This window comes from Salvelinus namaycush, chromosome 32 (assembly GCF_016432855.1).
Source record: "Salvelinus namaycush isolate Seneca chromosome 32, SaNama_1.0, whole genome shotgun sequence".
In the NCBI taxonomy this organism is placed as follows: domain Eukaryota; kingdom Metazoa; phylum Chordata; class Actinopteri; order Salmoniformes; family Salmonidae; genus Salvelinus; species Salvelinus namaycush.
The window spans coordinates 27,513,432-27,530,107 of NC_052338.1; the positions used below are offsets into that span (position 1 = coordinate 27,513,432).

At 45.1% G+C, this 16,676-nt stretch overlaps 2 protein-coding genes across 3 annotated transcripts in view; one reads left to right on the plus strand and one right to left on the minus strand.

Annotated features, from left to right (window-relative positions):
- The first annotated feature begins 911 nt into the window (after positions 1–911).
- LOC120027433 (TLR4 interactor with leucine rich repeats-like) lies at positions 912–5,224 on the plus strand. The gene has a single exon (XM_038972365.1). It carries the CDS (start codon positions 1,192–1,194, stop codon positions 3,709–3,711), a length of 2,520 nt encoding a protein of 839 aa, XP_038828293.1. The 5' UTR covers positions 912–1,191; the 3' UTR covers positions 3,712–5,224.
- Positions 5,225–11,325: 6,101 nt separating this feature from the next.
- LOC120027424 (cyclic AMP-responsive element-binding protein 5-like) overlaps positions 11,326–16,676 on the minus strand; it is a 33,449-nt gene continuing 28,098 nt past the window's right edge. For both annotated transcript variants that reach the window (XM_038972356.1, XM_038972357.1), the window contains exons 8-10: positions 14,215–14,571; positions 13,272–13,481; positions 11,326–12,078 (exon numbers count right to left, since the gene is read on the minus strand). In XM_038972356.1, coding sequence (XP_038828284.1) covers positions 11,962–12,078; positions 13,272–13,481; positions 14,215–14,571 — 684 coding nt within the window. In that variant the 3' untranslated portion in view covers positions 11,326–11,961. The remainder of the gene's footprint in view (positions 12,079–13,271; positions 13,482–14,214; positions 14,572–16,676) is intronic.

A 16,676-nucleotide genomic window follows, 5' to 3' on the forward strand; every position in this document is an offset into this window, starting at 1 on the left:
CCTACAGTCTGCTGCATGGCTCACTGTGACTAGACTACAACCTACAGTCTACAGTCTGCTACATGGCTCACTGCACTGAACACTCACTACATAGACCATGCTTTGTACCCAGTCTTTCAAGGTGAGATCCTAAACAATGATTTGGCAGTGATCTGTAGTCTTAACACAGGCACCATGACCTGAATTCCTCTTGTATAATGTAAACCATGTGTGTTTGAATGAGCTCCCCCGACCGGCCAGCTTGAATTAGCTGGTGTTCATTGATGAGGGCATGGGTAAATGACCTGCAAGATATCTTTCTCTATTTTTCTATATCTTCTATCTTGTAGAAGTGTATTAATAACAGCAGTAATACAGTTTTAAGGTGTTGTTATTTTGTGTGAGCTAGGTTATCTCAGTTCCACACTCTCTGTCTTTTCTTCCTCTGGTGATTGGCTGCCTGTGTAGCTCCATTATGCACTTTGAACCGTGTGCGAGGAGGGAGTCAGTCAGGGGGACACTCGTGGGAAGGAAGGCTTCCCGTCTGCTTTCTATATGCCAAGTATAGAATCCTGCCTCGAGACCCCCGGTGGTGCGGGGGCGTGCAGAAAACTTGGTCAAAGGGTTCGGTCACGTCTCTCTCTCTCTCTCTGCCTCGAATACAACAATATATATGCGTACCTTTCTCCCACGCATTTGATTAGTTTCAGAGGACGCGTGTGTGTGTGACACATGTGTGTGTTCATGCGCGCGCTTGTGCGTATTTGCGCGCGCACCTCTGTATCCTGTGCGCCAGGCACTGTCCACATCTGGTCTTGGCGGGGACGGGAGTTGCGGGGGAGGGGCTGAGCATTTGTGTGTGTGAGTGTGTGTGTACTCTGCGCCTGAACCCTGCGTTTTGTGGACGTCTGTAATTTGCACCAGATGACCAATTGGGGGATGGAGCATTCTGGGGAGGTGAGCGTTCCTCACACGGCATAACATCGCAGCGCACAAATGAACTTAGTATATGGACAACGCTGCATAACCATGGATCCAGACACTTCCTCACACTAAACTTTGTGCAGAGAAACTTCCTCTCCCCGTTTTTTGGAGCAACAAGTGGATAATGGATATATCAGACACGAAAGTGAGAGTGGAGAGTCGGGGTAACTGCACTTAAACACAAAGGGGAATGCTGCATCAGAAGGTTGTTCCAACTGCCGTTTGGGAATGGATACCGGTAATTTTGTGGCGGTCATCTGCTTTCTCCTTTTTTCCTGTAATGGGCTCCTTTCACCCTCACCCGGCAGCGGCTTCTGTCCCGAGCGCTGCGATTGCCAGCACGCGCAGCACCTCCTCTGCACAAACCGAGGGCTTCGCGCGGTACCCAAGGTGCCCTCCTCGCGGGTCCCAGAGGACATACTTGTCTTCAGCCTCGGGGGAAACTTCATTGGTAACATCTCTGCCTTCGACTTCACTCGGTATGGAAATCTTATACGGTTGAACTTACAGTATAATCAAATACAGACCATTCACCATAAAGCGTTTGAAAAGCTCACCAAATTGGAGGAGCTGTATTTGGGCAACAATCTGATATCAACAATACCCCCAGGAACTTTACAGTCACTGACAAAACTGACAACTTTGTATGGCAATAACAATAACATGAAGAAGATCACTCCAGAGCTGTTTGGTAACTTAGAGAGCGTTGTGAGGCTGAGGTTGGATGGGAACGCCATAGAACTGTTACAGGACTCGGTGTTCAAGAGCTTGACTAATCTGCATTATCTCCATCTAGAATCGAACCAGCTGAGCCACATTCACAGAAATGCCTTTTCCAAGCTCATCAAACTGCGCTTTCTCAACCTGGCGCAGAACAAACAGGCGGCCGTGCGTAATGTGTTTACGTTTTCCCAGCTCAGGTCACTGTCTACCTTGCTGCTCTCTGAAAATGAAATACAATACGTCGGAAACCACGTCTTTCAAAATCTGAAAAAGCTGTCTAAACTATCCCTCAGCAATAACAACATCTCCCGGTTGGAGAGCGAGGCTTTGAAGGGGCTGTCAAGCGTGAGAGAGTTTCTGATGGATGGGAACGAGCTGGAAGATATTCCCGCGGGACTTCTTGACCCGCTGGAGCAAATCGAGGAGCTGGACTTTAGTCGCAACCACATTTCCAACGTGAACCCGATGGCTTTTAAAAAACTAAAGCACCTGAGGGTTTTAAAACTCAAAGACAACCGGCTCACGAGCCTCTCCGGTCACATATTCGCCCTCAACAGCCGCCTTTACGATTTGGATCTCCATGGCAACAACTGGACGTGTGACTGCCGCCTGAGCGAGCTGAAACAGTGGATGACGTCGGCACACTCTCAAGGGAAGCTGCTGACCGTTTTTGTGAAGTGTCATCACCCAGCGACACTGAACGGGAAGTATCTGGATTATGTCAACAGCTCCCAGCTACAGACCCAAGGGAATTGGAGCCATTTGTGTGAGACCCAAATTGGGCCTGAGGAGAGCAGAGGTGGGGGGGTCCTGGAGAAGGAGGTGGAGGAGAGGATGATGAGAGAGGGGGAGGTGAGGAAGGATGTAGAAGAGCAGAGGGGAATTGGAAGTAGAGCAGGAGTGGAGATGAAGGCAATAGAGGAAGAGAACAGGGGTAGAGAGGAAGAGGAGAGAAAGGAGGGAGAACAGGAGGTAGGTATCCATCAGGAACAGGGAGGGCCAGAGGAGCGGGACAAATCCCTGTCGTTGGACAGGAAAAGGAGGAAGAAAATATCCGCCAGCCCCAGGTCGCGACCTTCTGCTGGGAAGCGTGAGAAAGGGAGGCGGGGTTCCGTTCTGGGCCGTGGCATTCCTCAAACACAAGCCCCTTCGCTCATCAACCCCATGGCCCCAACCACAACCGTGCCTCAGACACTTGACAGCCAAAATAGCCATGGAAACCGTCTCAGTGGACCAATCACAGAGCTCACCACCTCAGAGGAGCGGTTTGACCTTCTCAGAGGCGGTCAGGAGTATGGTCTACCTGTAATGACAGACCCCTGTATGTTCAACCGTCACTTCCTCACCAACGTGACCGTTGACCAGGTCGCCTCCAGCACGGCCACAGTCCACTGGACCACACGCCACCACCTCCGATTCACACCGGGAGCCGGACCGGGACTAGACGAGGTCCACTACCGCTTGCTGTTCGACCGGTTTGGGACATCTGGCCGTTTCCCCCGCTATGTGTTTGCCCGTGGCGGGGCGCGGTCTGTGATGTTACGAGAACTCCGCCCAGAAGTCACCTACATGGTGTGTGTGGAGGGGGTGGTGGGAGGGGCCGTGTGTCAGGTGGCGCCCAGGGACCACTGCGCTGGATTGGTCACTCTCCCAGAGGAGTCTCGTCGCCAAGGGACACTGACCTCCGATCTCCACCTGGTCACCATTGCAACGCTGGCTGTCAACGCCATCCTCCTGCTGGTGATTGGTGGAGCCTGGCTAGGGCAGAGTTTGAGGCGGAAACTGAAAAGGAGGAAGTCGGCGGTGCATGTGCGTCACATGTACTCCACGCGGCGACCATTCCGCGGCTCCATGGCAACGACGGCGGCTGTGTCGACTGACTTTACCAGTTTCCAGAGCAGCCGGCCACCACGGCTCGGAACCCTGGAGGAAGGGGGAGACCTCATTGAGTTTCCCTGCGACCGTTTCCTTGACAACAGCCCCACCCGTAGAGACAACAGCAACATGCAGAGGTTTTGTGATTAGTAGAACCCTAGAGACCTACACTCTTAGAAAAAATAGTGCTACCTAGAACAAAAAAGGGTTGTCCTATGGGGACAGCCAAAGAACCCCTTTGGAACCCTTTTTCTAAGAGTGTAGAACATGAAAAAAATTGCGCTGTGTGACCCATATATACTATTCATGATATTGTGAGCCATTAGATAATCCAACAGTAGAACCCTTATCTAGAACCTGAGAACACCAAGACACCATCACAAGGAAGGAACATCCTCAGGAGAATGTCTAAGGTGCTGCAGAGACAAAAACAGAACTGGACTGGAATTGAACCTGCACTGTAGGGCACTTCACCACAATAGCAGGACCACAGCCAGGGTGTTAGGACCAGGGACGACCCCCCCCAGCACACCATCATATGCTGTAAACAAGTTCCTGCACCAAGATGCAATTGGATGCATCTTGGTGCAGAGAAATCTCTCTCATAATAAAGCCATAATAACATTTGTCATGTGACGTAGGCTACAGTTGAGCAGAGACGTTTTTAGGATTTCCACAAATGGGGATCATCTGTTAGCAGGTCTCGATAATTTTTTTGCCTTTTACAAAACGCATTTCATGCAATTCTACGTCATTTACATGATAAAAGACATTAGCTGAATATTTTTTAATACCACACAAATTACCTAAATTAGTGGCTACTCTAACACTGACAAACTGAGATCAATCTGGTCTTGAATTCAAACAAACAACAGTCCAGACCAATGAAGCAACACACACATTGTACAATATTAGGAGACAATATATATATATATATATATATATTATAGGCTACAGTAGGCTACTAAATAACATGTCCGGTGGCACACTGACTCACCTAGTTATGAAGATGCAGCCATAGGATACTACTCATGGTGATGGCCGATGCGTTCCTCTTGGCAACAGCTTATCTCAAGATGAGCTACTTTGAAAAACACTGCTGCTGTTGCTGGGAGTTGTTCTATTGGTTCAACAGATAGACTAGTCTTCTCTTTTCAGTGGTATGCATTTGCTTTCCAAACTTTACATTTTTCCTGCAATTGTCTTTTGAAATCTGCAAAAGTCAAACAGACAGCTACAACCAACCATAGAAATATAATCCATATCAATTTACATTCAAATCAGGACTGGCAGCCATTGCTAGTGTACCCATCAGTTAAATAGTCAAATTGCCAGGGTAAGAGGTTCCAAAACTCTGTGGATTATATGTCTATGGCCACAAACGCAAGGCCGCTGTATATTTGGCGCGCATGCTGGCCAAATCGCGGCCTTCCCGACTGTAGGCAACCAGTAACTGCCAAAATAAAGGAAATAATATGTCATGCTGTGGGGCGCATTTTCCTGGCATGGTTTAGGTCCTTATAGACTCTATGCCAAGGAGCATTGAAGCTGTTCTGGCAGCTCGTGGTGGCCAAACACCCTTTTAAGACACTACGCTGGTGTTTCCTTTATTTTGGTTGTGATCAAATTTAATCCAGTTGTTTAAAAAAAACTATTGATCCTCTGTGGCTAAATTATGATCTCTGGTGTATTTTGAACATCGAGAGCGGGCTCCTGTGGTTGACTAAAATAATAATAAAAAAATAATAATAAAAAAAGTAATGTTATTATGTAAATTTAAATGATTGCCTCTTGGGCGCTCTAATTTGCCAGTCACATGAATTTATTATGCAGTTACCAATCAAGGCAGGGCCCCCGAGTTACCCACATGTGCCCCCCTACCTCTTCTCCTCCCCCCATCTGACGATTAGCAGAGCAGCATCAGGCTGTCTACTCTCATTGAGAGCGGGCTCCTGAATCGTCCTGTGTTTTACATTTTTGTATTTTTTATTTAACTGGTTGGCGGTTGCAGTAAAAAATATATATATTTGACGTATATAACATATACTGTATATATAATATATGCAGCATATAATTATTTTATTTAGTATTTCTTTTTTTGCTGCCTTTTGGGCCCCCCACGGCCCTGGGCCAAGGAGCTTCAACCCCGGTAAGCCCCTGCATTAATCTGGCCCTGGTATGCAGGCCTGGTTATGACCCTAGCAGAGCCACAGTTAGGGTGGTGTTATGACCACAGCAGAACCACAGTTAGGGTGGTGTTATGACCACAGCAGAACCACAGTTAGGGTGGTGTTATGACCACAGCAGAACCACAGTTAGGGTGGTGTTATGACCACAGCAGAGCCACAGTTAGGGTGGTGTTATGACCACAGCAGAACCACAGTTAGGGTGGTGTTATGACCACAGCAGAGCCACAGTTAGGGTGGTGTTATGACCACAGCAGAACCACAGTTAGGGTGGTGTTATGACCACAGCAGAGCCACAGTTAGGGTGGTGTTATGACCACAGCAGAACCACAGTTAGGGTGGTGTTATGACCACAGCAGAACCACAGTTAGGGTGGTGTTATGACCACAGCAGAGCCACAGTTAGGGTGGTGTTATGACCACAGCAGAGTCACAGTTAGGGTGGTGTTATGACCACAGCAGAACCACAGTTAGGGTGGTGTTATGACCACAGCAGAACCACAGTTAGGGTGGTGTTATGACCACAGCAGAGCCACAGTTAGGGTGGTGTTATGACCGCAGCAGAACCACAATTAGGGTGGTGTTATGACCACAGCAGAACCACAGTTAGGGTGGTGTTATGACCACAGCAGAACCACAGTTAGGGTGGTGTTATGACCACAGCAGAGCCACAGTTAGGGTGGTGTTATGACCACAGCAGAACCACAGTTAGGGTGGTGTTATGACCGCAGCAGAACCACAGTTAGGGTGGTGTTATGATCACAGCAGAACCACAGTTAGGGTGGTGTTATGACCACAGCAGAGCCACAGTTAGGGTGGTGTTATGACCACAGCAGAACCACAGTTAGGGTGGTGTTATGACCACAGCAGAGCCACAGTTAGGGTGGTGTTATGACCGCAGCAGAACCACAATTAGGGTGGTGTTATGACCACAGCAGAGCGACAGTTAGGGTGGTGTTATGACCACAGCAGAACCACAGTTAGGGTGGTGTTACGACCACAGCAGAACCACAGTTAGGGTGGTGTTATGACCACAGCAGAGCCACAGTTAGGGTGGTGTTATGACCACAGCAGAGTCACAGTTAGGGTGGTGTTATGACCACAGCAGAGCCACAGTTAGGGTGGTGTTATGACCACAGCAGAACCACAGTTAGGGTGGTGTTATGACCACAGCAGAACCACAGTTAGGGTGGTGTTATGACCACAGCAGAGCCACAGTTATGGTGGTGTTATGACCACAGCAGAGCCACAGTTAGGGTGGTGTTATGACCACAGTTAGGGTGGTGTTATGACCACAGCAGAATCACAGTTAGGGTGGTGTTACGACCACAGTTAGGGTGGTGTTATGACCACAGCAGAACCACAGTTAGGGTGGTGTTATGACCACAGCAGAACCACAGTTAGGGTGGTGTTATGACCACAGCAGAACCACAGTTAGGGTGGTGTTACGACCACAGCAGAACCACAGTTAGGGTGGTGTTATGACCAGGGTTGTCTTTGTGGGCGACCAAACAGCTGAGCTCATCAGGACTGATTCAGACACTACAGGAAGTCAATCCCACTGACTTCCTCGACTTCCTCTAAGCCTCATGCATTTCCTCTCCCATTTCCTTGCACCTGTGTGTGTGTGTGTGTGTGTGTGTGTGTGTGTGTGTGTGTGTGTGTGTGTGTGTGTGTGTGTGTGTGTGTGTGTGTGTGTGTGTGTGTGTGTGTGTGTGTGTGTGTGTGTGTGTGTGTGTGTGAGAGAGAGAGAGAGAGAAAGATAATATTATCTGATTTCATCTGGTGCTAATATTAGAGTAATAGACATTCATTTTTGTACAATTGTGTATAAAATATAATTTCTAATGTGCCTGAAAATAAAAATAGCTGCTGGTTGGCAGAAAAATACTTAGAATGATCAGTTTTATATGTTGTTTTTATACTTTTGTACTCAAATATGTATTGTGCTACAGGCAAGTAAGTAACAACATCCCTGACAATGTGACAGTTAGACCTATGGTCCATTTGTCTGTATGAAAATAAGATGGATACCTTTGTAAATAATGGTTGAAGTCCCTTGTGTGTTTGGTTCCAATATAAATAAATAAACAGGTATTACAGTTGTGGTATTTTTACAAAAAAGTCAGGAAGTTCATCAATCTTATTTAAAAAAAAAATTATAACATTTTAATTTTATTTATATTTTACCATTATTTTACCAGGTAAGTAGACTGAGAACACGTTCTCATTTACAGCAACAACCTGGGGAATAGTTACAAGGGAAATGAGGGGGATGAATGAGCCAATTTGTGAGCTGGGGATGATTAGGTGCATGATGGTAAGATGCCATGGGATCTTTAGTGACCACAGAGAATCAGGACACCCGTTTAACGTCACATCCGAAAGACGGCACCCTACACAGGGCAGTGTATTGGGATATTTTTTGGGGACCTGAGGAAACACCACTTATTGCTGTATATTCATTCATAGAGAACAAATGTGTACACATTTCATCATGTGTGTGTGTGTGCGAGAGAGAGAGCGAGAGAGAGAGCGAGAGAGAGAGTGAGAGAGAGAGAGAGAGAGAGACAGAGAGAGAGAGAGAGAGGGAGAGAGAGAGAGAGTGTGTGTTTCAAGACAAAAACAGTCTGGCAATAGTTGGGTCTTTGTTTGTGTAGACTCTCAGGTCAGATCAGTTTCACACCCCAAGTCTTTCAATAGTGTGTTACCATAACAACAGACATAGACAGACACACAGACCAGAAAACACTGTCTGATATATGAAACAGAAACTCTATATAATTCCTATTTGGTTAAGGCTGATAGGTTTCTTTTTGTTAAACTATAGTGGATTGGGCGTGCCCCCTACTGACTCTAACTTCCATTGTCTTTCACTCAACCTGCTAAAACTAAGCTATGGATGGGGTAAAATAACCCAGATCTGTGATTGCTGACCTTTGACACTATCAAATTGAGTATTGTTTAATCGGGCGGCTCCAACTCTCTTCAGTTCCAGAACAGATCACTAGGAGGCAGGCTAGACTGTTCGTCTGATAGGCCCATTGGATCAAATACAAATTTCTCCTCAGATCTACTGATGGAGGAGGCAACCAGTAAAATCACAATAAGATACCAAAGAATAAGTGCTTTTATTTTCAGTTTGTAGCAATTGTCAATATCTGTAAAAAAACTAAAAACACAATACAGAAAGATACATAGATAGTGGTTATAGGGCAATGCACTGCGTGAGCCTAGTTCACATGATAAATACCCTGTAGGAAACTAGTACGTGCTTTTCAGGAGTTACACAAAGGGTCAGGGATTATCCTGGCCAGGTGACATGGTCTAGGAAAATTCTGGGTACCAAACAATCAGGTACCAAACATTATACTCTGCATAACATTGTTACAAGGAGGCTCTGCATAACATCATTACAAGGAGGCTCTGCATTACATCGTTACAAGGAGGCTCTGCATAACATTGTTACAAGGAGGCTCTGCATTACATCGTTACAAGGAGGCTCTGCATTACATCGTTACAAGGAGGCTCTGCATTACATCGTTACAAGGAGGCTCTGCATTACATCGTTACAAGGAGGCTCTGCATTACATCGTTACAAGGAGGCTCTGCATAACATCGTTACAAGGAGGCTCTGCATTACATCGTTACAAGGAGGCTCTGCATAACATCGTTACAAGGAGGCTCTGCATTACATCGTTACAAGGAGGCTCTGCATAACATCGTTACAAGGAGGCTCTGCATTACATCATTACAAGGAGGCTCTGCATTACATCGTTACAAGGAGGCTCTGCATTACATCATTACAAGGAGGCTCTGCATTACATCGTTACAAGGAGGCTCTGCATAACATCGTTACAAGGAGGCTCTGCATTACATCGTTACAAGGAGGCTCTGCATAACATCGTTACAAGGAGGCTCTGCATTACATCGTTACAAGGAGGCTCTGCATAACATCGTTACAAGGAGGCTCTGCATTACATCGTTACAAGGAGGCTCTGCATTACATCATTACAAGGAGGCTCTGCATAACATCGTTACAAGGAGGCTCTGCATAACATCGTTACAAGGAGGCTCTGCATAACATCGTTACAAGGAGGCTCTGCATTACATCGTTACAAGAAGGCTCTGCATTACATCGTTACAAGGAGGCTCTGCATTACATCGTTACAAGGAGGCTCTGCATTACATCGTTACAAGGAGGCTCTGCATTACATCGTTACAAGGAGGCTCTGCATAACATCGTTACAAGGAGGCTCTGCATTACATCATTACAAGGAGGCTCTGCATTACATTGTTACAAGGAGGCTCTGCACTACATCATTACAAGGAGGCTCTGCATTACATAATTACAAAACAAGGACATTCTATTCACAGATCTTGATATAGACCTAACCAAGACCTAACCAAAACCTAACCAAGACCTAACCAAAACCTAACCAAGACCTAACCAAAACCTAACCAAGACCTAACCAAGACCTAACCAAAACCTAACCAAGACCTAACAAAGACCTAACCAAGACCTAACCAAAACCTAACCAAGACCTAACCAAGATCTAACCAAGACCTAACTATGTCACATTCTGAGAAAAAGGTGACGCGATGAAGTCCTGTGTGGCTCAGTTGGTACAGCATTGTGCTTGCAATGCCAGGGTTGTGGGGTTAACTCCTATGTGGGACCATAAACAAAACTGTATGCAGTCACTACTTGAACCTAAAGGACATAATTACAGGTATGCTTGCACACACAGCCCAGGTTGGAACAGTCCTAGAATAGATAGAGCAGTACTTGGATTTCTGATTTCACACTAACAGAGACACATAGATTGACTGAGATTCCCAAAGACACAATATGATCCAATTTACAGGTGACTATCATCACAGTGTTGGAGAGACATAGACTAGGGTTGCAACATTTCTGTAACTTCACCAAAATTCACAGGTTTTACAGAAATCAGGAGCCAACCGGGATTTCTGGAGTTTCGGGAAAGTCACTGTGAATGTGCAACCAGACCAGTCAGTCCAGTTCTGTCATACCTGTGTCCATTGAGGCTAGGAGACCAGGAGAGGGAGCCATTTTAGACTACTGAGATGCACCCACCAATGATTATGGGAAGGGTGAGCTGATTCTAGAGCTGATTCAACCCCTTGGAACCAGGGGTTAAACCCTGTTTGTGTGCATGGGCAACCCTGGATCCAGGGATTAAACCCTGTTTGTGTGCATGGGCAACCCTGGATCCAACTCTTGTGAACTAATGAAATTCAGCCATCCATGCTTTCATTTTTAATCTGAGGAGGCTGAGGAGGTGGAGATGCTGTTGGATTGGATGGCCTGCCGCTGCAACCCGGGACACAGGGGGGACGGACTTCCTGTCGAACTCCCTGGACCTGGGGCACAGAGACAGCTGTCAATCAAATTGACCTGGCTAATGTTTGACGGCTCCCCCTCTCTGTGTACAATCTGTGTCCAGAGGAAAGGCTACAATAAAAACATATGTCAATTTTTTTTTTACTAGAAATGAAAGTAGTCCTACATTATATCATGAATGAAAACTCATGTACAATTCAAATAAGGAAAATAGCTCATTTATTTTGACATTTGCATTACAGTAGAATATACAGCAAATAAAGCAAAAACAGAAAATATACCAATGAAGCATATCTGTCTGTATGACTGCAGAACATGTACTAACTGGTTACATGGATAATCATTCTTACAAGGATACACATCATGGTTGTTTAAATCCAGTCATCAAGGTGCAACTCGGGTTTAGTCTCACTTTTTAACCTTATGTACCAGCCATGGTGAGAATGTAGCCCTGTGTGTCTGAGACACCTGGATGTTTGACGCTCACAGGGAATCTCCACTGGGGCGTTGGGAAAACATGAGGCTTTTAGCTGCTACCCTGTGCAAGGCACTTCATCAAGTGTTCTCGGGCGTGAGTCGTGCCGTGAATTCATTAAAATAGTACCAGAGCAGCACGGGCCTCTCACAGAGCCGTGGCATGCTGCTTACACCCAGGTTTCATTGAGATGAATAGGAGTGTTTGACGCTCTGAAAATGTGACGTGTTCAGTGTAGCAGGCCCATTACATTCACATGGGACAACATGGACAGCTGGAGATGGTACCGTATGTATCCTTGTGGTTCTGGGATAGGAGTCTGTGTTTTGTAGAGGGTAGGGGTGTACCTCTGGGTGTTTTGGGGATGGGGTGTTACTCACTGAGGTACCCCTGTGATTCTCTCTGGCGGGCGGTAACCAGACAGTCTTTATGAGTCAACAGGATCTGCTTCAGCTGACCAACCTCTGACCTCAGAGTGGTCACCTCATTCTGGAATGGACAGAGGGACAGAGCCGTTAGTGATACTGTGACAATCAAATCAAATCAAATTGTATTTGTCACATGCACCAAATACAACTGGTGTAGACCTTACTGTGAAATGCTTACATACATACATACAAGCCCTTAATCAACAATGCAGTTCAAGAAATAGAGTTAAGAAAATATTTACTAAATAAACTAAAGTAAAAAATTAAATAAAAAGTAACACAATAAAATAACAATAATGAGGCTATATACATTGGGGTGCCGGTACCGAGTCAATGTGGGGGTACAGGTTAGTTGAGGTAAATTGTACATGTAAGTGGGAGGGGAGGTCCGGGTGGTCATTTGATTAATTGTTCAGCAGTCTTATGGCTTGGGTGTAGAAGCTGTTAAGGAGCCTTTTGGACCTAGACTTGTCGTTCCGGTACTGCTTGCCGTGCGGTAGCAGAGAGAACAGTCTATAACTTGGGTGACTTGAGTCTTTGACAAATTTTTGGGCCTTCCTCTGACACTGCCTAGTATATAGGTCCTGGATGGCAGGAAGCTTGGCCCCAGTGATGTACTGGGTCCTACGCACTACCCTCTGTAACACCTTACGGTCGGATGCCGAGTAGTTGCCATACCAGGTGGTGATGCAACCGGTCAGGATGCTCTCGATGGTGCAGCTGTAGAACTTTTTGAGGATCTGGGGACCCATGCCAAATCTTTTCAGTCTCCTGAGGGGAGTGCGTGTGTGTGCGTGTGTGTGTGTGTGTATGTGTATGTGTGTGTATGTGCGTGTGCATGTGTGTGCGCGTGTATGTGTGTGCGTGAGTATGTGTGTCTATGTGTGTGTGCGTGTATGTGTATGTGTGTGTGTGTATGTGAATGTGTATGTGTGTATGTGTGTATGTGTGTGTGTGTGTGTGAATGTGTGTGTACGTGTATGTGTGTGTGTGTATGTGTATGTGTATGTGTGTATGTGTGTGTGTGTGTGTGTGTGTGTGTGTGTGTGTGTGTGTGTGTGTGTGTGTGTGTGTGTGTGTGTGTGTGTGTGTGTGTGTGTGTGTGTGTGTGTGTGTGTGTGTATGTGTGTGTGTGTGTGTGTGTGTGTGTGTGTGTGTGTGTGTGTGTGTGTGTGTGTGTGTGTGTATGTGTGTGTGTGTGTGTGTGTGTGTGTGTGTGTGTGTGTGTGTGTGTGTGTGTGTGTATAAACCTACCTGCAGCTGCATGTTGTTGTGCGTCAGCTCCTCTGCCTTCTTCTCCAGAGCAGACACCCAGACCTTCCTCTTCTGTCTGCATCGCGTGGCCGCAGCTCGGTTGCGTTCCAGGAACTTCTGCCTGCGCTCGTCTGGGTCCTGGTCCACAGACCTCCTGCGACGTCCTCCAGCCGCCTGGCCTGCATGCAGGGAATGTGTCTGCTGGGATGACTGTACAACACACCATCCTCATGATGCAGTATTGACTAAGAACCTGGAACACTTGATTTAATCCTCTGTGATAAGGTATAGACATTAGTGTCATAATAATTACGTAACAGTGGCGATATACTGTGATGATGGTAACCACTTGTTAACCCTCATGTTGAACTAACAAAACTTGATACAGAGTGATAGGCCGGATCACCGACAACGATGAGACAGCCTATAGGGAGGAGGTCAGAGACCTGGCAGTGTGGTGCCAGAACAACTGGCACCACACCGCGACAAAGGTGATGATTGTGGACTACAGGAAAAGGAGGGCCGAACAGGCCCCCATTAACATCAACGGGGCTGTATGGAGCGGGTCGAGAGTTTCAAGTTCCTTGGTGTTTACATTGACCCCCCCCTCGCTATTGTACACTGCTGCTACTCACTGTTAATTATCTATGCATAGTCACTTCAGTCCCACCTACATGTACAAATTACCTCAACTAACCTGTACCCCCGCACACTCTCTCGGTACCGGTGCCCCCTGTATATAGCCTCATTATCATTATACTTACTGTGTTACTTTTTATTATTACTTTTTATTTTAGTCTACTTGGTAAATATTTTCTTAACTCTTCTTGTTCAGGGCTTGTAAGTAAACATTTCACGGTAAAGTCTTCGGCGCATGTGACAAATAAAGTTTGATTTGATTTGATTTTTGATTTGTCATGACAACACCTAAGTAGTACTGTACCTGAACAGCTATGGAGTGGAGGGGCAGGTGAGGGGAGGTTTGGTGGGTGTGGCTGGCCTGCAGGTGCGAGGGAGGTGATTGGTGGACATGATGCAGCACATTCCCTGATTGGTGCCCCTGGCTGTGGGCGCTTCCCAGGTGATGTGGAGAGGCGTGGCAGTGCTGCTGGTAGGAGATGGGCGGAGCCTGTTGCAGGTGCTGATGAGGCTGCTGCTGCTGCAGGTGAGTGTGTCGTTGCCGCGGTGACATCATCTCCATCATGTGACCTATGGTGGGATCCATGTTGCTGTTGGCGACAGCTCCGGGGTGTTGGTGTTGGTGATGGTGTTGGTGGGGGTGACCCATAGTTTTAGCCCTCTGAGGAATAGAAAGGTCGTCAAAACTTAATACCATCAAATTACAATTAATGTTAAATTACAATTAATGTCAAATTACAATTCATGTCAAATTATAATTAAACTGATGTCGAAAAGGCCCTTTTTTACAAACCCCGATGTGAATTTATTTTTGTCCAAAATCTGGACTTGGTGTTTAAAGACCTTAAAGCATTTCCATCAAACATATCACCACTGAACTGAGAAAAGGAATACAACTGAATGAACTGAGAAAAGGAATACAACTGACTGAACTGAGAAAAGGAATACAACTGACTGAACTGAGAAAAGGAATACAACTGACTGAACTGAGAAAAGGAATACAACTGAACTGAACTGAGAAAAGGAATACAACTGAACTGAACTGAGAAAAGGAATACAACTGACTGAACTGAGAAAAGGAATACAACTGACTGAACTGAGAAAAGGAATACAACTGAACTGAACTGAGAAAAGGAATACAACTGAACTGAACTGAGAAAAGGAATACAACTGACTGAACTGAGAAAAGGAATACAACTGAACTGAACTGAGAAAAGGAATACAACTGACTGAACTGAGAAAAGGAATACAACTGACTGAACTGAGCAAAGGAATACAACTGAATGAACTGAGAAAAGGAATACAACTGAACTGAACTGAGAAAAGGAATACAACTGAACTGAGAAAAGGAATACAACTGACTGAACTGAGAAAAGGAATACAACTGACTGAACTGAGAAAAGGAATACAACTGACTGAACTGAGAAAAGGAATACAACTGAACTGAGAAAAGGAATACAACTGAACTGAGAAAAGGAATACAACTGAACTGAGAAAAGGAATACAACTGAACTGAGAAAAGGAATACAACTGAATGAACTGAGAAAAGGAATACAACTGAATGAACTGAGAAAAGGAATACAACTGACTGAACTGAGAAAAGGAATACAACTGACTGAACTGAGAAAAGGAATACAACTGACTGAACTGAGAAAAGGAATACAACTGACTGAACTGAGAAAAGGAATACAACTGACTGAACTGAGAAAAGGAATACAACTGACTGAACTGAGAAAAGGAATACAACTGACTGAACTGAGAAAAGGAATACAACTGAATGAACTGAGAAAAGGAATACAACTGAACTGAGAAAAGGAATACAACTGAACTGAACTGAGAAAAGGAATACAACTGAACTGAGAAAAGGAATACAACTGACTGAACTGAGAAAAGGAATACAACTGAACTGAGAAAAGGAATACAACTGAATGAACTGAGAAAAGGAATACAACTGAACTGAGAAAAGGAATACAACTGAACTGAGAAAAGGAATACAACTGACTGAACTGAGAAAAGGAATACAACTGACTGAACTGAGAAAAGGAATACAACTGAATGAACTGAGAAAAGGAATACAACTGAATGAACTGAGAAAAGGAATACAACTGAACTGAGAAAAGGAATACAACTGAACTGAGAAAAGGAATACAACTGAACTGAGAAAAGGAATACAACTGAACTGAGAAAAGGAATACAACTGACTGAACTGAGAAAAGGAATACAACTGAACTGAGAAAAGGAATACAACTGAACTGAGAAAAGGAATACAACTGAACTGAGAAAAGGAATACAACTGAACTGAGAAAAGGAATACAACTGAACTGAACTGAGAAAAGGAATACAACTGAACTGAGAAAAGGAATACAACTGAACTGAACTGAGAAAAGGAATACAACTGAACTGAGAAAAGGAATACAACTGACTGAACTGAGAAAAGAAATACAACTGACTGAACTGAGAAAAGGAATACAACTGAACTGAGAAAAGGAATACAACTGAACTGAGAAAAGGAATACAACTGAACTGAGAAAAGGAATACAACTGAACTGAACTGAGAAAAGGAATACAACTGAACTGAGAAAAGGAATACAACTGAATGAACTGAGAAAAGGAATACAACTGAACTGAGAAAAGGAATACAACTGACTGAACTGAGAAAAGGAATACAACTGACTGAACTGAGAAAAGGAATACAACTGAATGAACTGAGAAAAGGAATACAACTGAACTGAGAAAAGGAATACAACTGAATGAACTGAGCAAAGG